Here is a 24494-nt window from a genome sequence, read left to right on the forward strand (position 1 = left end):
ATGCTACTGATTTTTGTATGTTGATTTTGTATCCTGCAACTTTACTGAATTTGACTTTGTTTATCAGTTCTAATAGTTTTTTGATAGAGTCTTTAGGTCTTTCCAAATAAAAGATCATATCATCTGCAAACAAGGATAATTTGATGTCTTCCTTTCCAATTTGCATACCCTTTATTTCTCTCTCGTCTGCTTGCTCTAGCTAGGACTACCAGTACTGTGTTGAATAATAGTGGTGGAAGTGGACACCTTTGTCTTGTTCTAGATCTTAGAGGAAAGGATTTCAGTTTCTCTCCATTCAGAATGATACTAGCTGTGAGTCTGTCATATATGGCTTTTATTATGTTGAGATGTGTTTCTTCCCAGTTTTTTGGGGATATAGGGAGGAGGTGTTCATCATGAAGGGATATTGAATTTATCAGATGCTTTTTTCAGCAGCAACTGCAATTATCACAAAGGTTTTTGTCCTTCATTTTGTTGATAAAATGTATCACATTGATTGATTTGTATATGTTGAATCATCCTTGAATCCCTGGGATAAATCTCCCTTGGTCGTGATGAGTGATCTTTCTAATGTATTGTTGAATTTGGTTTGCTAGTATTTTGTTCAGGATTTTTGTGTCAATGTTCATCAGGAATATTGGCCTGTAGTTTTCTTTTTGTTGATGTCTTTTGTGTTGATATCAGGGTAATATTGGCCTCAGAGAATGAGTTTGGAAATACTTCCTCCCCTGTTTTTCAGAATATTTCAGAAGGATTGGTATTAGTTCTTTAAATGTTTGGTAGAATTTAGCAATGAAGCCACTGGGTCCTGAGCCTTTCTTTGGTGACAGACTTATTATTACAGCTTTAATCTCGTTATATGTTACTGGTCTGTTCAGGTTTTGCATTTCTTCATGGTTCAATCTTAATAGGTTGTATGTGTCTAGGAGTTTATCCATTTCTTCTAGGTTTTCCAGTTTATTGGCATATAGTTGATCATAGTAGCCTGTCTGTTGATCTTCTGATTTCTGCTATATCGATTTTTAATGTCTCCTCTTTCATTTCTGATTTTATTTTGGTCTTGTTTCTTTTTTTCTTAGTGGCTAAAGGTTTATCAATTTTGTTTATCCTTTTAAAAAATCAATTTTTGTTTCTTTTCCCAATTTTTCATTTCATTGATCTTTTGTAGTTTTGCCATTTCAGTTTTATTTATTTCTGCTCTGGATCTTTATTATTTTTCTTCTGCTTACTTTGGGTTTGGTTTGCTCTTGCTTTTCTGGTTCTTTAAGATGCATTGTTAGGTTGTTTATTTGAAGTTTATCTGCTTTTTTGATGTAGGTGCTTATAGCTGTAAACTTCCCTCTTAGTACTGCTTTCACTGTATCCTATAGGTTTTGGTATGTTGTGTTTTCATTATCATTTGTTTCCAGAAATTTTTCATTTTTTTCTTAATCTCTTCATTGACCCACAGATCATTCAGGAAGATATTGTTTAATTTCTTTTTTTTTTTTTTCTTTTGAGACGGAGTCTCAGGCTGGAGTGCAGTGGTGCAATCTCGACTCACTGCAAGCTCCACCTCCCAGGCTCATACCATTCTCCTGCCTCAGCCTCCCAAGTAGCTGGGACTACAGGCATCCACCACCACACCCAGCTAATTTTTTGTATTTTTAGTAGAGATGGGGTTTCACTGTGTTAGCCAGGATGGTCTCAATCTCCTGACCTCATGATCCACCCACCTCAGCCTCTGAAAGCGCTGGGATTACAGGTGTGAGCCACAGAACCCGCCAGTATTGTTTAATTTCTAAGTGTTTGTATAGTTTCCAAAATTCCTCTTATTTTTGATTTCTAGTTTTATTCCATTGGGGTCAGAGAAGATACTTAATATTGTTTCAGTTTTTAAAAATATATTCAGACTTATTTTTTGGCCTAACATATGGTATATCCTTTAGAATGTTATATATGCTGAGGAGAAAAATGTGCATTCCACAGCCATTGGATAAAATGTTCTGTAAATATCTATTAGGTCCATTTGGTCTGTACTGCACATTAAGTCCAATGTCTCTGATTTTCTGTCTGGATGAAATGTCCAGTGCTGAAAGTGGGGTGTTTAAGTCTTCAGCTATTATTGTATTGGCATATATCTCTCTCTTTAGCTCTAATAATATTTGCTTTATATATCAGGGTGCTCCAGTGTTGAATGCATACATATTTATAATTGTTTTATCCTCTTCCTGAATTAACCCCTTTATCATTACATAATGACCTTTTTTGTCTTGAAATCTATTTTGTCTGATGTAAGTGTAACTACTTCTGCTTTTTTGGTTTCCATTTGCATAAAACATCTTCATCCCTTTATTTTCAGTATATGTGTGTCTTTACAGGGCAAAGTGTGTTTCTTGTAGGCAACAGATCATTGGGTTTTATTTTTTAATCCGTTTAGCTACTCTCTCTTTTGATTGAGTTTAGTCTATTTACATATTTACATTCAGTGGTTTTTATTTTTTATTCTTTTTTCTTTGTTTCTTTTTTTTTTTTTTTTGAGATGGAGTCTCACTCTGTCACCCAGGCTGGAGTGCAGTGGCACAATCTCAGCTCACTGCAGCCTCTACCTCCTGGGTTCAAACGATTCTCTTGCCTCAGCCTTCCAACTAGCTGGGACTACAAGCACACACCACCACACCTGGCTTATTTTTAGTTTTTTAATAGTCTTAGGATTTCACCATGCAGGCCAGGCTGGTCTCAAACTCCTGACCTCAGGTGATCTGCTTACCTCAGCCTCCCAGAGTGTTGGGATTACAGGTGTGAACCACCATGCCCAGCCTCAGTGGTATTATTGATAAGTAGGTACTTATTCCTCCCACTTTGTTATTTATTTTCTTGTTGTTTTTCAGGCTTGTCATCCTTCTTTCCTTCCTTCCTGTTTTCCTTTTAGTGAAAGTGATTTTCTCTGGTAGTATGGTTTTGTTTCTTGCTTTTTATTTTTTGTGTATCCATTGTATGTGTTTATATTGGAGGTTACCATAAGGCTTGCAAGTAATATCTTATAACCCATTATTTTAAACTAATGACAACTTGACACTGACTGCATAAACAAACAAGCAAAAAGAAAATAACAACTCTACATGTTAACTTCATCCCCCTGGTTTGTAACTTTTTATTCTTTCTATTTATATCTTATTGTACTGTCCATGTCTTGAAAAGTTGTTGTTGTTATTATTTTTGTTTGGTTCATCTTTTCATCTTTCTACTTCAATATGAGTAGTTTACACACTACAATTACAGCGTTATAATATTCTGTGGTTTTCTGTTTACTTACTATCACCAGTGAGTTTTGGACCTTCAGATAATTTCTTACTGCTCATTAACATTATTTTCTTTCAGACTGAAGAAATCCCTTTAGCATTTCTTGTGGGACAGATCTGGTGTTTGAAATCCCTCAGCTTTTGTTTGTCTGGGAAAGTCTGTATTTCTTCTCCATGTTCAAAGGATATTTTCACCAGATGTATCATTTTGGAATAAGGTTTTTTTTTTCCTTTAGCACTTTAAATATGTCATGCCATTCTCTCCTGGCCTGTAAGATTTCTACTGAGAAGTCTGCTTCCAAATGTGTTGGAGCTCCATTGTATGTTACTTGTTTCTTTTGTTTTGCTACTTTTATAATCCTTGTTTTATCCTTGACCTTTGAGAGTTTGATTATTAAATGTCTTAAGGTAGTCATATTTGGATTAAATCTGCTTAGTGTTCTATAACCTACTTGTACTTGAGTGTTCATATCTTTCTCTGGGTTTGGGAAGTTCTATGATTTTATCCCTCTTAATAAACTTTGTGTCCCAATCTATCTCCTCTTTAAGGCCAATAACTCTAGATTTACCCTTTTGATGCTTTTTTTCTAGTTCTTATAGGTGTGTTTTATTCTGTTTTTCTTCTTTTTTCTTTTGTCTCCTCTGTGTATTTTCAAATAGCTTGTCTTCAGCCTCACTAATTGTTTCTTCTGCATGATCCATTTTGCCATTAAAGAACTCTGATGCATTCTTCAGTATACTAGTTGCATTTTTCAGCTCCAGAATTTATACTTAGTTCTTTTTGATTATTTCAATCTCTTTGTTAAATTTATCTGATAGAATGCTGAATTTGTTCTCTGTGTTATCTTGAATTTGATTGAGCTTCTTCAAAACAGCTGTTTTGAATTCTCTGTCAGAAAGGTCACATCTCTGTCTCTCTGGGATTGGTCATTGGTGCCTTATTTAATTCCTTTGGTGAGGTCATGTTTTCCTGGATGGTCTTGATGTTTGTCAATGTTTGTCGGTGTGTGGGCATTGAAGAGTTAGGTATTTATCATAGTCTTCGCAGTCTGGGTTTGTTTGTCTCTCCCGCTAAGCATTACCTTTTCTGTGTGTATTTCTGCATCCTTTCTTTTTACTCACTACTCTGATCTACCAGTAAACTTTTTAAATTTTCTCACATTTAAGGTGGACTTTTTCTTTCTGGCAGGCTTTTAGATCAGTCTTAGTTTCACAGCAAGTTCCCATCTTCTCTCTTTCACAGTTTTTCCCAAACTACCCTTGCTTTTCATGAAAACCTGCAATGGGAGAATAGGAGAAAGGTGCTGAAATTTGCTTCATATTTTTCTCATATAATTTGAGGCTCGGTGCAGTGGTTCATGCCTGTAATCTGAGCACTTTGAGCGGCCAAGGCGGACAGATCACTTTAGGCTGGGAGTTTGAGACCAGCCTGCCAATATGGCACAACCTCATCTCTCCTAAAAATACAAAACTTAAGCCAGGCACAGTGGCACATGCCTATAATCCCAGTTACTTAGGTGGCTGAGGCACAAGAATCACTTGAACCCAGGAAGTGAAGGTTGCGGTGAGCTGAGATCACGCCACTGCACTCCAGCCTGAGTGACAGAGCAACACTGTCTCAAAAATAAAAATTAAAAAAAATAGATAATTTGGAGTTTGGATGTTCTTTGTCTTCTGATAATACGGAAGCTGCTGGTTTTGTGAGGTTTTATTGGACCTTCTTATTGTTCCTTATTTTTATTTTTATTTTTTGGAAGATATGTTAGGAAATGTAGACCAGAATTACTTGAGTTGGAGAGTTTGTCTTTAAAGATTAGCAGGTCTCTTGGTGCTATTTCATTGTCAGTTTCATGATACTATTTGTGATGCTTTAATACAATGAATTCTGCTATCTTATTCCTCATTTTGTATAAAAAGTGTCCTGTTTATAGCATTCATTAGTTTAAAAGTGTCCATCCAGGCATGATGGTGTGCACCTGTAGTCCCAGCTATTTGGAAGTCAGAGGCTGGAATATTGCCTGAGCCCAAGAGTTCAAGGCCAGCCTGGGCAATATAGCAAGACTCCATCTCAAAAAAAAAAAAAAACGCGTTCAGTAGATTCATTTAGTAAAATGAGTAACAGTTTCAAAAAGTACTTAAGGTAGTCTTACTGGCAGGATATTCAGTGAGATGTTGTTAAGTTAGAAAAGGAAAGTGGAAGTGATTTTAATATATATGGACTTCCATTTGTGTTCCATTCCCTGTGCAATGAAGTAAGTATAGTTAATTGATATGTATTGTCTTTTAAGCTTGCTGTTTTTATATTAATTTTAACATTTCTGTTTTTATTATACTTACTGTTTCATTATGCTTGCCCTGAGATATGAAAGAGAAACCCACAATAATGTTCATATACAATATCTTAAAGTCAGTTCGATCTAGGTAAATATTAATAGTGGAACTTGGGTTGATGATTCCAGAAACAAATTTTGGAAACTCAAGAATAAGAAAACGAATTTTTAAGAAGCATATATTTTATGGATGTGCAATTATAATTATCCTATTGTTACAGTTGGTAGTATCTTTACTTCTCTGCCTTCTGGACTGGATCATGGCCTTACCTCTAAAGACATTGCTCCAACCATTTCATGCTACGGGAGCAGAAAGTGATAAAACAGAAAAATCTGTTCTCAATTGCATTTATAAGGTAAACTTTCTTGCTTTATTATTTATTTGGTAACCAAGAGTTTTTAAAACCTAGAGAAATAACATTTCTCAGTATAACATTTTTATTCTTTTAGAGCTAGAAAATTTCTAAGGACACAGATTTAGCTTACAATGCCTAAGGGTAATTTAAAAATACTTCCTACAAGACACTTGTTTCAGAATTGCAAAATTTTGAGAGGAATTAGATCATTGTTACATATGAGTATAATTAAATTTTGGTCATTCTTTGTAAGAGGTATTGAATTTTACCTTGTTTTTTTTTTTTTTTTCTTTTTTTGAAACGGAGTTTCACTCTTGTCACCCAGGCTGGAGTGCAATGGCTCAGTCTCGGCTCACTGCAACCTCCGTCTCTTGGGTTCAAGCAATTCTCTTGCCTCAGTCTCCTGAGTAGCTGGGATTACAGGCGCCCACCACCACACCTGGCTAATTTTTGTAATTTTAGTAGACACAGGGTTTCGCCACATTGGCCAGGCTGGTCTGGAACTCCTGATCTCAGGTGATCCACCCGACTCGGCCTCCCAAAGCACTGGGATTACAGGCATAAGCCACCACGCCCGGCGTAATGTTTTAAAATATTTAAAATATTTGCGAAGCTCTTGTGTTACCGGTTGATTTTTATCTTCCTTTAACTTTTATTTATTTATTTATTTATTTTTTAAGTAAAACTGGGTGTTTTCTTTTCCCCTGTATTTTCAGGTTTTACATGGGTGTGTTTATGGAGCTCAGTGTTTTAGCAATCCAAGGTATTTTCCCATGAGCCTCTCTGATTTGGCATCTGTAGATTATGATCCTTTTATGCATTTGGAAAATCTGAAAGAGCCTGAACCTCTGCACTCTCCTGACTCAGAACGATCTTCTAAACTCCAGCCAGTAACAGAAGGTAACATGAATTCTCTTCAGGACAATATTGTTGCTTGGGTTCTCTCTCTCAAGGTATATAACTTGAGGCCATGGGTGGAAATGTTGGAGAAGGAGAATAGTCTTACTTTGTAGTTGTTTAACCATGTATGTATAGCACAAGTTCATTATTAATTAAAGAAATAAGTTCACATGCACAATTACTAATATTATATGTTGACATTCCTTTTATGCAAATTCAGTATTCCTTATCTGAAATGCATGGGACCAGAAGTGTTAAAGATTTGGGATTTTTTCACCTTTTGGAATATTTGCATTATACTTATCAGTTGAGCATCCCTAATCTGAAAATCCAAAATCTGTAATGCTCCAATGAGCATTTCCTTTGAGCATCATGTCAACACTCAAAATATTTGGATTTCAGATTTTCAGATTAGGGATACTCAACATGCACTTCTGGCTAAATTATTCTCAGAAGTTCTTTTTGATATTTTGTATATAATGGAATTTATATAGAATAAAAAATTTAGGGGCCAGGCGCGGTGGCTCAAGCCTGTAATCCCAGCACTTTGGGAGGCCGAGACGGGTGGATCGCGAGGTCAGGAGATCGAGACCATCCTGGCTAACACGGTGAAACCCCGTCTCTACTAAAAACTACAAAAAACTAGCTGGGCGAGGTGGCAGCGCCTGTAGTCCCAGCTACCTGGGAGGCTGAGGCAGGAGAATGGCGTGAACCCGGGAGGCGGAGCTTGCAGTGAGCTAAGAGACGGCCACAGCACTCCAGCCTGGGTGACAGAGCAAGACTCCGTCTCAAAAAAAAAAAAAAAAAATTTAGTTTGGAGTCTGACCTGAATTTTGACTCTCAATTGCTGAGTATCTGTTTTCTTATTTGTAAATGCAGATAATATTAGTTTCCTCTAATTTTTTTTTTAAGTACTAAGTAAGATAATATATGTAAAGCCCTTTGCACAATCCTTACTTAGTACATAGTTAACTCAGTAACATTTTTAAGCCACGTTGTTTCTACATTTAGAGCATTCTCTCTCTGATAGAAGAGAAAGATATAATAGAAGCAAATAACATTATAATATAACAATAGAAGCATATATAAGATGTAGAGGTAAACTAGAGGAACCCAGCAATTGCTGAAGGTTTTAAGAAGGGGAGATACATGATATAATTTATATTAAGAGCACTTTTGATAATAGTATTTTATAGGAGTCAGTAAATTATGGCCCATGCCTACTGCCTGTTTTTATAGTTTTATTGTTATACATCCATATTGTCATTATGGCTACTTTTGTATAACAACAGCAGTATTGAGTAACAGAGATTGTGTGGCTCACAAAACCAAAAATATTTATTATCTGGCCCTTTACAGAAAAAGTTTACTGACTCCTAGTATATTAGATTGAATTGGCCAGTTAACTCAGAAGCAGAGCGACCAATTCTGAGGCTGTTACAATAGGTTAAGCAACAGCTGCTGAAGGCTTAAACTAAATTTTTTGTTGAGTTACTGAAGAATGATAGTAGGAATGGAAGGACAAGGTGAACTTGAGACGTATGTAGGACGTAAAGTCAGAAGGCTTTTGTAAAGAGAAGAGGAATCTAAAATAGGTTTCTGACTTGGAGATTAGTTAGATTTTCCCCAAACTAGAATAATCTTACTAGAGTAAGAGTATTAGAGAAAGTACAGATTTGGGAGGGAAAATTAGTAGGGCAGTTGGAAATGGTTTAGTGTGGGGGACCTACTAGATATTCATGTGAAAACATCTAATGGACAGTTAGTTGCATATAAAAATCTAGATCTTAGGTCTTTGTTAGGAATATATATTTACATGTGTGGGTTCTGAGAAGAAAACATTGGAAAGGAAGGAAAATCAGGAGAGAGTAATTTCTCAGAAACCAAGAGAAGTTTTTTTGTTTGTTTGTTTGTTTTTTGTTTTGTTTTGTTTTTGAGGTGGAATCTCACTCTGTCACCCAGGCTTGAGTGCAGTGGCACCATCTCATCTGCCTGCAACTTCCGCTTCCTGGGTTCAAGTGATTCTCCTGCCTCAGCCTCCCAAGTAGCTGGGACTACAGGCATGCGCCACTGCGCCCAACTAATTTTTTTTATTTTTAGTAGAGACCAGGTTTCACCATATTGGCCAGGCTGGTCTCGAACTCCTGACCTCGTGATTCGCCTGCCTTGGCCTCCCAAAATGTTGGGATTACAGGCGTTAGCCACCGCATCTGGCCGAGAAAACTTTTAAAAGGTTAGCCAACAGTGTTAAATGATAGATCAAGTACAAAGGTAATGACAAATGTATCAAGTTCACCAGAGAAGTAGGCAGAGTCAGATGGCTGTGGTTTGAGGAGCAAGCAGGAAATAAGACAGTGGAGTTGGCTGGCTGCAGTGGCTCATGCCTGTAATCCCAGCACTTTGGGAGGCTGAGGCAGGTGAATCACCCGAGGTCGGGAGTTCCAGACCAACCTGACCAACATGGTGAAACCCCATCTCTACTAAAAACACAAAATTAGCAGGGCGTGGTGGCGCATGCCTGTAATCCCAGCTACTCAGGAGGCTGAGGCAGGGGAATCGCTTGAACTGGGAGGTGGAAGTTGCCGTGAGCCGAGGTCGCGCCATTGCACTCCAGCCTGGGCAACAAGAGTGAAACTCCGGCTTTAAAAATAATAAATAAAGACAGCAGAGTCATCCATGGAAAGTATTCTTTAAAGAAGCTTGACTTTAAAAATAAGTAAAGAAAGGAAACAAAAATGCAATAAAACGGTTGATAAGCTAAAGGATGATTTAGGGTTAAAAGTTTTAGGGATGAAGAGAGTTGAACTTATTTATAAGCTGAGAAGAAAGTAAGTGGGAAGGGTATCATTAATAGAGTGAAGTCCGTGAGGGGATGAGCTAGAAAGTATAGGTGCTAGGATTAGCCCTTCCTCTGAGACCACAAAGAAGATGATTTAAGTAATTAAGATAATTGACAGAAGTTACTGAGGGCCTAAGAGAAAACAAAACCCACAAAGTTTTGGTTGCACCTATCAACAATTAGTAAGATGGGTGTGGCAGCGAAATACAAAGGAGCTGTGGATTTAAGAATATTGGTATACAGCTTAGCCATGGAACCTAGGCTTGATAAGGATCAAACTGCTGCCAGGAAGTGGTTAGCTTTAAGTTGGGAGAAAATAGAGTGATCTAGAGAGTCATAAAGTAGATATGGTTGGTAATAAGAAGTTAGAGCAGTGGTTGTCAGCCTTGGCTGCATATTAGAATACTGATGTTGAAGTCCCATCCATAGAGATTGTTCTGCCCAGACCGTTTATTCCCTGAAGAAGACCACCAGAGTCCAGAGTCAAAGCCAAGCGGCAAGGATCTTTACTGCAAGTTCGAACTTGGTCCCTCCGTTCCACAGCGTACAAGAGGGCCCCGAACGATGCGTGTGCTCGCTTTTTATAGCCTGATGTGAACAGGATATGCTAAGTTACAGAGGAACAAGGGTATTCTTTTGATTATAGCATTACAATTGGTTGTCATTTTAAGTTATACATTTAGTAGTTTTCTATTGGTTCCCGCGCCTTCGGTAAAACCACAAACGGTTGTGACCTTATCGGAGGACTCTCCAGGTGGTGTTTTTCCAAAGTTGAGATATATGGAGGAATGTGTTTGTGCTGGGCTCAGGAAGTTGAGATATATGGAGGAATGTGTTTGTGCTGGCCCAGGGCTGAGGAATGTGTGAATGTGTTTGTGTGGGCTCAGGAAGTTGAGATATGTGGAGGAATGTGTTTGTGCTCTTTCATTCCCCCTTTCTCAGGTACCTCTGGAGCCAATCTTGGGTCTTATAAGTCTGATTCTGTTTCAGTGTCTACAGGTTGGTATTGGGCTTTGAGGACCATGAGCTGTATGGTGTCAAACCTTTCCCTGACAAACTGCAAAATTCGGTTAATAACACAGGGTCCTATGGTAAACAGAAATAGTAGGCTTAGCAGGGGTCCAAGGAAGGGGGCTAACAGAAAACATAGAGGAATTCCACCATTGGTTTGCAGCTGAGGCAAATTGCTGTTTTTTCATTTCTGTGCTTAACTTGCGTAGCTGTTGGACCTGGTTCTGTACGAGCCCTGACTCATTTATGTAGAAACAACAGTCTTCCTTTATGAACATACATGTACCACGTTTTTCAGCAGTGAGTAGGTCTAGGGCCCTCCGGTTCTGCAAGGTGACCTGAGCTAGGGATGTGAGCTGTCGCTGAAGGGAGGCAAGGGACTCAGCCGACTCCTCCATAGCAACGGCAAATTGTTGGTGCAATTTGTTGCTTTCTATGAGGGTGTGACCTAGGGCTCCCCCTGCCAGTCCGGCCACAGTGAGGGATGAGGTGAGGGAGATTCCCGCAATGAGGGGGAGAAATATGGTTCGTGCTGGTCTCGGTCTAGGGGCTGGGTGAATAGCAGTACTAGTCCAATTGCCGGTGTACCCCAGGAACTCGCTGGCAGTTAGTAGAGTTAACCGGTGTCTACACAGTAGGGTGGTAACAGAGGGACCAGATAGGTTCTTAGATAATGTTCCATTACACCAAAAGAATATGCCCGGCGGGGCCCTTAGGGTGGTATTAGGGGGCGTTACCGTGATGTTGCAGAGGCTGGAGTTAGTGCCTGAAAAACAGTAAGGAAACTTCTCCTGACTGGGGTTCAGGTACAGTGGCACATTAGGAATAAGAGCATTCAAGGGATGATGAAGGTTGTTAGTTTGGGTAGAGGATTCCCATGGCAGAGGGACAGCGGTTAGTGGTGGGCGCCCTAGGGTGGCACACAGAAAGCAGCCAGACCAGCTGTGAAGTCCTGTAAGGTTAGCAAGTTCTAATCCTTCTTGTAATAATTCTAACCAGGAGAAAGGACGTAAATCTTGTGTTAGTCTGTTCTCCTGTCGTTGGATATCTCCATGGACCAGGGGCCGTACCTGAACTAGGCCACGCCACAGATAGAGGTGACTGCTAGGCCATGTGGAGGAAGAGGAATAGTATACAGCCCCATGTTGAGGCGTGGTCCAGCGCGAGTTCCAAGGGTCCTTGACTATCCAGGTATACATTTTACCTCTGTCTTGGGTGCCTTGCCCGAAATTCCAGTTCTCGGATCTTGGCCTCCAGCCTTCTGTGTCTGGCCTCCACACCCGAGGTTTATGCATGTTGCAGTAGCCATAGGGGCAGCCTACGTTTTGGTGCCACCAATAGTGTTTACAATTGTATTGAGTCTGATCAAACTCAAAACATATTATTGGCCCATTGGTTTGGCTATCTGAAAACCAGTAAAATTTAGCAGGATTGGGTCATTGCACCCTGAGGAGGGGCAATCAGCACTGGCCAATAATTTCCCGGGCTTATGAGGTTGCCCAGGGTGGGTCTGGTTTTCATAAAGCCAGAATCTCCAGACAAATGGATTAGGAGCTGGTTTTGTGTTTGCCCCAGCGGCCACTAGGGCGACTAACGTTAGAGTTAAACTACCTAGCTGCATGTTTGCAGTGAGCTATGCTGCTGGCGCAGGGTGAGTTTTAAGGGGTTGTTCTTAGCTCTGTCCACAGTCCACGTGGCCGGTGCTCCAGTTGCTGCTGTGATTGGCCCAAGAAGGTCGAATGTCGGGTCCACTGGTTTGACGTGGGTGTAGTGGATCCACGACGTGATGCCTTCTACCTTCAGGGCGGTGGGTGTGGTTAGGAGTACCTGGAGTGGTCCCTTCCACCTGGGTTCTAGGGTCTCTTGTCGGTGTCACTTAACCAGGACCCAGTCTCCTGGCTGGTACGGATGGGGTGTCGGTGGGGGACCGGTTTCATATAGTTCCTTCAGCTTGGGCCAGATTTCCTGATGAACTTTCTGTAAGGCTTGTAGGGAAAATAAGAGTTCAGAGACATTTTCTGTTTCAGATTTGAGCAAATCATCTTTTAGGCCAGGAACCACGGGTGGGGGTCTGCCATACATGATTTCATAAGGGGTAAGGCCCAGTCTGTAAGGGGTATTACGGGCCCGGAACAGAGCGTAGGGGAGGAGGACCACCCAATTAGCGCCAGTCTCCATAGTCAGTTTAGTTAAGGTCTCTTTTAAGGTCCGATTCATCCTTTCTACCTGTCCCGAACTTTGGGGCCTGTAAGCGCAATGTAGTTTCCAATTTGCCCCAAGGAGGAAAGCCAAATCCTGACTTACCTTAGCAACGAAGGCCGGCCCATTATCTGACCCTATCTGGACGGGGAAGCCATACCTGGGGAGGATGTCTTCCAGAATTTTCTTTGCTACAACCTGAGCGGTTTCTCTTTTGGTTGGGAATGCTTCAGTCCCCCTGAGAAAGTATCTACAAAGACAAGTAAGTACCGATATCCGTATTTTCCTGGCTTTATCTCAGTAAAATCTACTTCCCAGTAGATACCGGGCCGGGTTCCCCTGAGCCTTGTTCCCGTTGCAGCCTGAGGTTGGGGATAGGCGTTGCTAAGCCGGCAGACTTTGCAACTTGTCACGATGCTGCTGGCCATCTCGGCTATATGTCTGATTTTGAGCTTGGAGCATCTGATCAGATCTATCATCCGCCAGGCACCCAGGTGGGTGGTTTGGTGGATGTGTTCTAACACTTGTTGTCCTAATTTTTCCGGTAGGATAGTTTGGTCATTAGTATCAGTCCACCACCCATTCTGGATCTGTTTCAGGGGAAGTTTGTCGATCCACTGGAGATCTTTTTCTGAATAATCAGGGAGATATGGCAAGTCCCGGGGGCCCAGATCAGGGAGCTGGAGTGCAAGGAGTTGGCTGGGAGCCTTTGCCATACTCCTTGCAGTTTGGTCTGCCAGAGAGTTGCCTCGAGCAATCGGAGTGATTGGTTTCTGATGCCCTGGGCAATGTATAATAGCCAATTTTTCCGCTTTCCATAGGGCTGTTAACAGGGCTAGAATCTCTTTTTTGTTTTTTACCTCTTTTCTTTCAGCTGTTAGTAACCCTCGCTCCCTGTAAATGGCCCCATGTATATGCACCGTAGCAAAAGCATATCAGCTGTCTGTGTATACTGTCAGTTTCTTTCCTGCCCCTAAGGTGAGAGCTTGGATGAGTGCTATCAGTTCGGCCCTCTGGGCCGACGTCCCCGGGGGCAGGGGTTCCGCCCAGATTACCTCGGTCTCTGAAGTCACTGCTGCTCCAGCATACCTCTGGCCTTGGTGTATGAAGCTGCTCCCATCGGTGAACCAAACGAGGTCAGCATCAGGAAGTGGGCGGTCCTGCATGTCTTCTCGAATTCCGTGTACCTGAGCTAGTATCTCGGTGCAATCATGGAGCGGGGCGTTCAGGTCCTGGTAGGGCAGCAGCAAGGCAGGGTTTAAGGTTGTTGGGGGCAGGAAAGTTATCCTGAGGGGGTTTAGTAGTAGTCCTTGATAGTGGGTGAGCCGGGCGTTACTTATCCATCGATCAGGTGGCTGTTTGAGTACACCCTCGATGGCATGTGGAGTAACGACCCGTAATTCTTGACCCATGACAAGTTTATCAGCATCTTGTACCATCAGGGCCATGGCTGCAATCATTCAGAGACAAGGGGGCCACCCGGCAGCCACTGGGTCTAATTTCTTTGACAGGTAGGCAACTGGCCTCCGCCAGGGGCCTAAGTTCTGAGTTAGCACCGCCTTGGCGACACCCTTGCTCTCGTCCACGTATAAGTGGAAGGGCTTGGTGACATCAGGTAGTCCCAGGGCGGGCGCAGAGAGTAGGGCGGTTTTGATCTGTTGGAAAGCTGACTTGGCTTCTTCTGTCCAATTAAATGGCTGTTGTCCCCGTGTTGCCTGATACAAGGGTTTAGCCATCTCTGCGAACCCAGGGATCCATAGTCTACAAAATCCCGCCGATCCCAAGAATTCCCTTACTTGTCGGTGGATTGTGGCCTGGGTATCTGCAGAACAGTCTGCTTCCGGGCATCCGTTAACCAGCGTTGTCCTCCTCTTAGCAGGTACCCCAGATATGTTACTTCTGGTTTACAGATTTGAGCCTTTCTTGCCAAGGCTCGGTAGCCCAGATCCCCTAGAGCTTGTAAGAGACCCTTGGTCCCTTGGATACAAGCTTCTTGGGTTTCGGCCGCAATCAGGAGGTCATCAACATACTGTAGTAAGGTTATTTCAGGGTGTTTGCGTCGGTACTCACCCAGGTCTTCATGGAGAGCTTCATCGAACAGGGTAGGGGAGTTTTTGAATCCCTGCCGCAGTCTGGTCCATGTCAATTGGCCATTTATGCCCCTGTCAGGGTCAGTCCACTCGAAGGCGAAGAGCTTTTGGCTCTGAGGGGCTAAAGGCAAACTGAAGAAAGCATCTTTCAAATCCAGAACAGTGTACCATTGATGTTTAGGGTTTAGGGTACTCAGGAGGGTGTACGGGTTAGGCACAGTTGGATGTATGTCCATAACCCTCTTATTGACTTCTCTCAAGTCTTGTACAGGTCTGTACTCTCCGCTATTGGGTTTCCGTACCGGCAACAATGGAGTATTCCAGGGTGAGTGACATGGGCGAAGGACCCCTTGGTCGAGGAGCCGGCGAATATGTGGTGCAATCCCTTCTTTGGCCTCTAGGGGCATCGGGTATTGGCGTACTCGAACGGGGTCTGTCCCAAGCTTGAGTTCAACAAACAAGGCAGGATGGTGTTTTGCTAATCCTAAGCCCCCCGTTTCCGCCCAAGCTCCTGGATATTGCTGGAGCCAGGTTGCTATGTCCTGGTCAGGGGCCGCTCGCTCCTGGTGGAGCCAGTACTCATCTTCTAGGGTTATGGTCAGGACGGACACGGGCTGATTTTGGGAGTTGATCACGACGGGCCCCTCAGGGAGGAAATGGATCTGCGCTCCCATTTTAGTTAGCAGGTCTCTCCCTAGTAGGGGACAGGGGCTCTCAGGGATGACCAGGAAAGAATGGGTTACATTCCTGGCTCCGAGGTTTACTGTTCTTTGTGTTGTCCAGGGGTACTTCTTAATCCCTGTGGCCCCTTGCACCCACGAGGACTTGGAGGATAATTTTCCATTGGTTTTAACTAGGACCAAGTGCTGTGCTCCCGTATCGAACAAAAACTGAACTGGGGACCCCTCCACTTTCAAAGTTACCCTAGGTTCGGGGAGGGGGTCCGAACCCCATCTTCCCTAGTCTTCATCTTGAGTGACTAGTAAGGGTGTAGACCTAGGGGGTCCCTGTCCTCTGCGTTGTTTCTTTTTGGGGCAGTCTTTTACCCAGTGGCCAGCCTCCTTACAGTAGACACATTGGTCTTTGCTCAGATTATCATGTCTGGGGGACCGCCTAGGTTGGGTGTTCTCTGGTTGTAAATGCTCTTTCTGTACTACTGCTGCCAGGACCTTGGTCATTTTTTCAGTGGCCTTAAATTGCCTTTCCTCTGGAGTATCTCTATTATTGTAAACTCGCTGGGCTATCTGAAGAAGGTCCTGAATCTGTTTTCCCTCTAAGTCTTCTAATTTCTGGAGTTTCTTCTTAATATCTGGGGCCGCCTGATTTACAAAAGACATTACAACAGCTGCGTGACTTCCTGGGGCCTCTGGGTCTATGGGGGTGTATTGTCTAAAAGCTTCCATTAATCTTTCTAAGTAGGTAGCTGGGCTTTCTGCCTTTCCCTGCAGAACAGAGTATACCTTAGCCAAATTAGTGGTCTTGCGAGCAGCTGCCCGGAGACCCGCCATTAGAGTCTGGCAATAAAGGTGTAGCCGTCCCCTACCTTCTGCCGTGTTATAGTCCCACACCGGCCTGGTCAGAGGAAAAGTCGCATTTATGAGGTCAGGGTTGGCAGTTGGTTGACCGTCGTCCCCCGGGACCAGCTTTCTAGCTTCTACCTGTATTCTCTCTCGCTCCTCCATTGTGAACAAGTTTCAGAGGAGCTGCTGACAATCATCCCAGGTGGGCTGGTGGGTGAACATGACACTATCTAGTAAAGCCATTAAATCTTTGGGGTTGTCTGAAAACCGGGCACTCTGAGTCTTCCAGTTATACAGATCACTGGTGGAGAACGGCCAGTACTGGAACCTGGGGATTCCCGTGTCATCTGGGGGTCCTATTTCCCGAAGGGGTAGAGCCACCGTGGAGTCAGGCGGCTGGGGGGGGCTAATCCGCAAAGTGCGCCCTCGCATTCGCCCCACCGGCCCTTCAGAGTTACTTTCGCTTTCAGTGGGCTCGGGTGCGCCGGCCGCCTCCCGTCCGCCTGCTTCTTCCTGTGGCTCAGCCCAGGGGGCTGGGGCCTGGGGCCCGAAGGGGTACGGAGGGGGTTCTGTGGACAGTGGGTCCTCACTATCAGGTAAAACAGGATGGGGGGGGCAGTCGGTTGCTTGGATTTTAGCGGCCGAGCAACCAGTGTCTTACAGGGTCCAGGGGCTTACAGGGTCCAGGGGCTAGTAGGAAAGGGGACAGGCAAGGGGGCGGGTTCTCAACAAGGTCCTGCCATATGAGGATATATGGGATTTGATCCGGGTGGCCAGCCCGCCCAGGTAGGAAAACCTTGGACTTTAGTGATGACGGGAAGACAGAATGTCCCTTCGGGTGGCCACCCCACATTAAAGGCGGGCCATTCGGAACGGCACAGAGTAATTAGCTTTCTCCTCCTGATTTCCCCACTAAGATCATGGCCCCTTGCCCTAACATCCTTGAAATTATTTATAAGGAGAGATGGGGTGTGCTCTGGGTATTACCCATTCTGTAATAGTTTGTAGTCTCTTCCTGCAAAAGAATATGGGTTAGGATTCCTGCAAAGGAAAACTGGAGTATCTATAATATCTAGCCGCAAGCGCGCTCCAGAAGCCCGGGTCAGAATCAGTTCAGATAGAAATCTAAATCAGGCGAGAGCCAGGGGATGTCTCCCACCAGTCTCCGCTGGCCGTCCTGTAGCGCGTCCGCCAGGACTGTGTCAGCTTTAGTTTCAGACCTCACGAGTCACAGATACAGGTTCAGAACAGATACAGACAGACAAGACAAACAGAGACGAGCCGGCTCACCTATCCGCAGCTCCTGGTAGATCCATTGACCAGGGGTCTGGTGGGCTTGGGGAATCCCGGACGAGCCCCCAATGTTATGCCCAGACCATTTATTCCCCGAAGAAGACCACCAGAGTCCAGAGTCAAAGCCAAGCGGCAAGGATCTTTACTGCAAGTTCGAACTTGGTCCCTCCATTCCACAGCGTACAAGAGGGCCCCGAACGATGCGTGTGCTCGCTTTTTATAGCCTGATGTGAACAGGATATGCTAAGTTACAGAGGAACAAGGGTATTCTTTTGATTATAGCATTACAATTGGTTGTCATTTTAAGTTATACATTTAGTAGTTTTCTATTGGTTCCCGCGCCTTCGTAAAACCACAAACGGTTGTGACCTTATCGGAGGACTCTCCAGGTGGTGTTTTTCCAAAGTTGAGATATATGGAGGAATGTGTTTGTGCTGGGCTCAGGAAGTTGAGATATATGGAGGAATGTGTTTGTGCTGGGCCCAGGGCTGAGGAATGTGTGAATGTGTTTGTGTTGGGCTCAGGAAGTTGAGATATGTGGAGGAATGTGTTTGTGCTCTTTCATTCCCCCTTTCTCAGGTACCTCTGGAGCCAATCTTGGGTCTTATAAGTCTGATTCTGTTTCAGTGTCTACAGGTTGGTATTGGGCTTTGAGGACCATGAGCTGTATGGTGTCAAACCTTTCCCTGACAAACTGCAAAATTCGGTTAATAACACAGGGTCCTATGGTAACAGAAATAGTAGGCTTAGCAGGGGTCCAAGGAAGGGGGCTAACAGAAAACATAGAGGAATTCCACCATTGGTTTGCAGCTGAGGCAAATTGCTGTTTTTTCATTTCTGTGCTTAACTTGCGTAGCTGTTGGACCTGGTTCTGTACGAGCCCTGACTCATTTATGTAGAAACAACAGTCTTCCTTTATGAACATACATGTACCACGTTTTTCAGCAGTGAGTAGGTCTAGGGCCCTCCGTTCTGCAAGGTGACCTGAGCTAGGGATGTGAGCTGTCGCTGAAGGGAGGCAAGGGACTCAGCCGACTCCTCCATAGCAACGGCAAATTGTTGGTGCAATTTGTTGCTTTCTATGAGGGTGTGACCTAGGGCTCCCCCTGCCAGTCCGGCCACAGTGAGGGATGAGGTGAGGGAGATTCCCGCAATGAGGGGGAGAAATATGGTTCGTGCTGGTCTCGGTCTAGGGGCTGGGTGAATAGCAGTACTAGTCCAATTGCCGGTGTACCCCAGGAACTCGCTGGCAGTTAGTAGAGTTAACCGGTGTCTACACAGTAGGTGGTAACAGAGGGACCAGATAGGTTCTTAGATAATGTTCCATTACACCAAAAGAATATGCCCGGCGGGGCCCTTAGGGTGGTATTAGGGGGCGTTACCGTGATGTTGCAGAGGCTGGAGTTAGTGCCTGAAAAACAGTAAGGAAACTTCTCCTGACTGGGGTTCAGGTACAGTGGCACATTAGGAATAAGAGCATTCAAGGGATGATGAAGGTTGTTAGTTTGGGTAGAGGATTCCCATGGCAGAGGGACAGCGGTTAGTGGTGGGCGCCCTAGGGTGGCACACAGAAAGCAGCCAGACCAGCTGTGAAGTCCTGTAAGGTTAGCAAGTTCTAATCCTTCTTGTAATAATTCTAACCAGGAGAAAGGACGTAAATCTTGTGTTAGTCTGTTCTCCTGTCGTTGGATATCTCCATGGACCAGGGGCCGTACCTGAACTAGGCCACGCCACAGATAGAGGTGACTGCTAGGCCATGTGGAGGAAGAGGAATAGTATACAGCCCCATGTTGAGGCGTGGTCCAGCGCGAGTTCCAAGGTCCTTGACTATCCAGGTATACATTTTACCTCTGTCTTGGGTGCCTTGCCCGAAATTCCAGTTCTCGGATCTTGGCCTCCAGCCTTCTGTGTCTGGCCTCCACACCCGAGGTTTATGCATGTTGCAGTAGCCATAGGGGCAGCCTACGTTTTGGTGCCACCAATAGTGTTTACAATTGTATTGAGTCTGATCAAACTCAAAACATATTATTGGCCCATTGGTTTGGCTATCTGAAAACCAGTAAAATTTAGCAGGATTGGGTCATTGCACCCTGAGGAGGGGCAATCAGCACTGGCCAATAATTTCCCGGGCTTATGAGGTTGCCCAGGGTGGGTCTGGTTTTCATAAAGCCAGAATCTCCAGACAAATGGATTAGGAGCTGGTTTTGTGTTTGCCCCAGCGGCCACTAGGGCGACTAACGTTAGAGTTAAACTACCTAGCTGCATGTTTGCAGTGAGCTATGCTGCTGGCGCAGGGTGAGTTTTAAGGGGTTGTTCTTAGCTCTGTCCACAGTCCACGTGGCCGGTGCTCCAGTTGCTGCTGTGATTGGCCCAAGAAGGTCGAATGTCGGGTCCACTGGTTTGACGTGGGTGTAGTGGATCCACGACGTGATGCCTTCTACCTTCAGGGCGGTGGGTGTGGTTAGGAGTACCTGGAGTGGTCCCTTCCACCTGGGTTCTAGGGTCTCTTGTCGGTGTCACTTAACCAGGACCCAGTCTCCTGGCTGGTACGGATGGGGTGTCGGTGGGGGACCGGTTTCATATAGTTCCTTCAGCTTGGGCCAGATTTCCTGATGAACTTTCTGTAAGGCTTGTAGGGAAAATAAGAGTTCAGAGACATTTTCTGTTTCAGATTTGAGCAAATCATCTTTTAGGCCAGGAACCACGGGTGGGGGTCTGCCATACATGATTTCATAAGGGGTAAGGCCCAGTCTGTAAGGGGTATTACGGGCCCGGAACAGAGCGTAGGGGAGGAGGACCACCCAATTAGCGCCAGTCTCCATAGTCAGTTTAGTTAAGGTCTCTTTTAAGGTCCGATTCATCCTTTCTACCTGTCCCGAACTTTGGGGCCTGTAAGCGCAATGTAGTTTCCAATTTGCCCCAAGGAGGAAAGCCAAATCCTGACTTACCTTAGCAACGAAGGCCGGCCCATTATCTGACCCTATCTGGACGGGGAAGCCATACCTGGGGAGGATGTCTTCCAGAATTTTCTTTGCTACAACCTGAGCGGTTTCTCTTTTGGTTGGGAATGCTTCAGTCCACCCTGAGAAAGTATCTACAAAGACAAGTAAGTACCGATATCCGTATTTTCCTGGCTTTATCTCAGTAAAATCTACTTCCCAGTAGATACCGGGCCGGGTTCCCCTGAGCCTTGTTCCCGTTGCAGCCTGAGGTTGGGGATAGGCGTTGCTAAGCCGGCAGACTTTGCAACTTGTCACGATGCTGCTGGCCATCTCGGCTATATGTCTGATTTTGAGCTTGGAGCATCTGATCAGATCTATCATCCGCCAGGCACCCAGGTGGGTGGTTTGGTGGATGTGTTCTAACACTTGTTGTCCTAATTTTTCCGGTAGGATAGTTTGGTCATTAGTATCAGTCCACCACCCATTCTGGATCTGTTTCAGGGGAAGTTTGTCGATCCACTGGAGATCTTTTTCTGAATAATCAGGGAGATATGGCAAGTCCCGGGGGCCCAGATCAGGGAGCTGGAGTGCAAGGAGTTGGCTGGGAGCCTTTGCCATACTCCTTGCAGTTTGGTCTGCCAGAGAGTTGCCTCGAGCAATCGGAGTGATTGGTTTCTGATGCCCTGGGCAATGTATAATAGCCAATTTTTCCGCTTTCCATAGGGCTGTTAACAGGGCTAGAATCTCTTTTTTGTTTTTTACCTCTTTTCTTTCAGCTGTTAGTAACCCTCGCTCCCTGTAAATGGCCCCATGTATATGCACCGTAGCAAAAGCATATCAGCTGTCTGTGTATACTGTCAGTTTCTTTCCTGCCCCTAAGGTGAGAGCTTGGATGAGTGCTATCAGTTCGGCCCTCTGGGCCGACGTCCCGGGGCAGGGGTTCCGCCCAGATTACCTCGGTCTCTGAAGTCACTGCTGCTCCAGCATACCTCTGGCCTTGGTGTATGAAGCTGCTCCCATCGGTGAACCAAACGAGGTCAGCATCAGGAAGTGGGCGGTCCTGCATGTCTTCTCGAATTCCGTGTACCTGAGCTAGTATCTCGGTGCAATCATGGAGCGGGGCGTTCAGGTCCTGGTAGGGCAGCAGCAAGGCAGGGTTTAAGGTTGTTGGGGGCAGGAAAGTTATCCTGAGGGGGTTTAGTAGTAGTCCTTGATAGTGGGTGAGCCGGGCGTTACTTATCCATCGATCAGGTGGCTGTTTGAGTACACCCTCGATGGCATGTGGAGTAACGACCCGTAATTCTTGACCCATGACAAGTTTATCAGCATCTTGTACCATCAGGGCCATGGCTGCAATCATTCAGAGACAAGGGGGCCACCCGGCAGCCACTGGGTCTAATTTCTTTGACAGGTAGGCAACTGGCCTCCGCCAGGGGCCTAAGTTCTGAGTTAGCACCGCCTTGGCGACACCCTTGCTCTCGTCCACGTATAAGTGGAAGGGCTTGGTGACATCAGGTAGTCCCAGGGCGGGCGCAGAGAGTAGGGCGGTTTTGATCTGTTGGAAAGCTGACTTGGCTTCTTCTGTCCAATTAAATGGCTGTTGTCCCCGTGTTGCCTGATACAAGGGTTTAGCCATCTCTGCGAACCCAGGGATCCATAGTCTACAAAATCCCGCCGATCCCAAGAATTCCCTTACTTGTCGGGTGGATTGTGGCCTGGGTATCTGCAGAACAGTCTGCTTCCGGGCATCCGTTAACCAGCGTTGTCCTCCTCTTAGCAGGTACCCCAGATATGTTACTTCTGGTTTACAGATTTGAGCCTTTCTGCCAAGGCTCGGTAGCCCAGATCCCCTAGAGCTTGTAAGAGACCCTTGTCCCTTGGATACAAGCTTCTTGGGTTTCGGCCGCAATCAGGAGGTCATCAACATACTGTAGTAAGGTTATTTCAGGGTGTTTGCGTCGGTACTCACCCAGGTCTTCATGGAGAGCTTCATCGAACAGGGTAGGGGAGTTTTTGAATCCCTGCGCAGTCTGGTCCATGTCAATTGGCCATTTATGCCCCTGTCAGGGTCAGTCCACTCGAAGGCGAAGAGCTTTTGGCTCTGAGGGGCTAAAGGCAAACTGAAGAAAGCATCTTTCAAATCCAGAACAGTGTACCATTGATGTTTAGGGTTTAGGGTACTCAGGAGGGTGTACGGGTTAGGCACAGTTGGATGTATGTCCATAACCCTCTTATTGACTTCTCTCAAGTCTTGTACAGGTCTGTACTCTCCGCTATTGGGTTTCCGTACCGGCAACAATGGAGTATTCCAGGGTGAGTGACATGGGCGAAGGACCCCTTGGTCGAGGAGCCGGCGAATATGTGGTGCAATCCCTTCTTTGGCCTCTAGGGGCATCGGGTATTGGCGTACTCGAACGGGGTCTGTCCCAAGCTTGAGTTCAACAAACAAGGCAGGATGGTGTTTTGCTAATCCTAAGCCCCCCGTTTCCGCCCAGCTCCTGGATATTGCTGGAGCCAGGTTGCTATGTCCTGGTCAGGGGCCGCTCGCTCCTGGTGGAGCCAGTACTCATCTTCTAGGGTTATGGTCAGGACGGACACGGGCTGATTTTGGGAGTTGATCACGACGGGCCCCTCAGGGAGGAAATGGATCTGCGCTCCCATTTTAGTTAGCAGGTCTCTCCCTAGTAGGGGACAGGGGCTCTCAGGGATGACCAGGAAAGAATGGGTTACATTCCTGGCTCCGAGGTTTACTGTTCTTTGTGTTGTCCAGGGGTACTTCTTAATCCCTGTGGCCCCTTGCACCCACGAGGACTTGGAGGATAATTTTCCATTGGTTTTAACTAGGACCAAGTGCTGTGCTCCCGTATCGAACAAAAACTGAACTGGGGACCCCTCCACTTTCAAAGTTACCCTAGGTTCGGGGAGGGGGTCCGAACCCCATCTTCCCTAGTCTTCATCTTGAGTGACTAGTAAGGGTGTAGACCTAGGGGGTCCCTGTCCTCTGCGTTGTTTCTTTTTGGGGCAGTCTTTTACCCAGTGGCCAGCCTCCTTACAGTAGACACATTGGTCTTTGCTCAGATTATCATGTCTGGGGGACCGCCTAGGTTGGGTGTTCTCTGGTTGTAAATGCTCTTTCTGTACTACTGCTGCCAGGACCTTGTCATTTTTTCAGTGGCCTTAAATTGCCTTTCCTCTGGAGTATCTCTATTATTGTAAACTCGCTGGGCTATCTGAAGAAGGTCCTGAATCTGTTTTCCCTCTAAGTCTTCTAATTTCTGGAGTTTCTTCTTAATATCTGGGGCCGCCTGATTTACAAAAGACATTACAACAGCTGCGTGACTTCCTGGGGCCTCTGGGTCTATGGGGGTGTATTGTCTAAAAGCTTCCATTAATCTTTCTAAGTAGGTAGCTGGGCTTTCTGCCTTTCCCTGCAGAACAGAGTATACCTTAGCCAAATTAGTGGTCTTGCGAGCAGCTGCCCGGAGACCCGCCATTAGAGTCTGGCAATAAAGGTGTAGCCGTCCCCTACCTTCTGCCGTGTTATAGTCCCACACCGGCCTGGTCAGAGGAAAAGTCGCATTATGAGGTCAGGGTTGGCAGTTGGTTGACCGTCGTCCCCCGGGACCAGCTTTCTAGCTTCTACCTGTATTCTCTCTCGCTCCTCCATTGTGAACAAGTTTCAGAGGAGCTGCTGACAATCATCCCAGGTGGGCTGGTGGGTGAACATGACACT

The 24494-nt window shown here is 45.1% G+C and overlaps 1 protein-coding gene across 17 annotated transcripts in view; it reads left to right on the forward strand.

Annotated features, from left to right (window-relative positions):
* RALGAPA1 (Ral GTPase activating protein catalytic subunit alpha 1) overlaps positions 1-24494 on the forward strand; it is a 323646-nt gene that overhangs the window by 193035 nt on the left and 106117 nt on the right. For all 17 annotated transcript variants that reach the window (XR_004431673.1, XM_033188254.1, XM_033188250.1 and 14 more), the window contains 2 exons: positions 5833-5967; positions 6684-6867. Coding sequence is in view for 16 of the 17 variants with exons in the window: in XM_033188254.1 (XP_033044145.1) it covers positions 5833-5967; positions 6684-6867 (319 nt within the window). In the remaining variant the exon portion in view is untranslated. The remainder of the gene's footprint in view (positions 1-5832; positions 5968-6683; positions 6868-24494) is intronic.

This window comes from Trachypithecus francoisi, unplaced genomic scaffold (assembly GCF_009764315.1).
Source record: "Trachypithecus francoisi isolate TF-2019V2 unplaced genomic scaffold, Tfra_2.0 Lachesis_group3, whole genome shotgun sequence".
NCBI lineage: Eukaryota > Metazoa > Chordata > Mammalia > Primates > Cercopithecidae > Trachypithecus > Trachypithecus francoisi.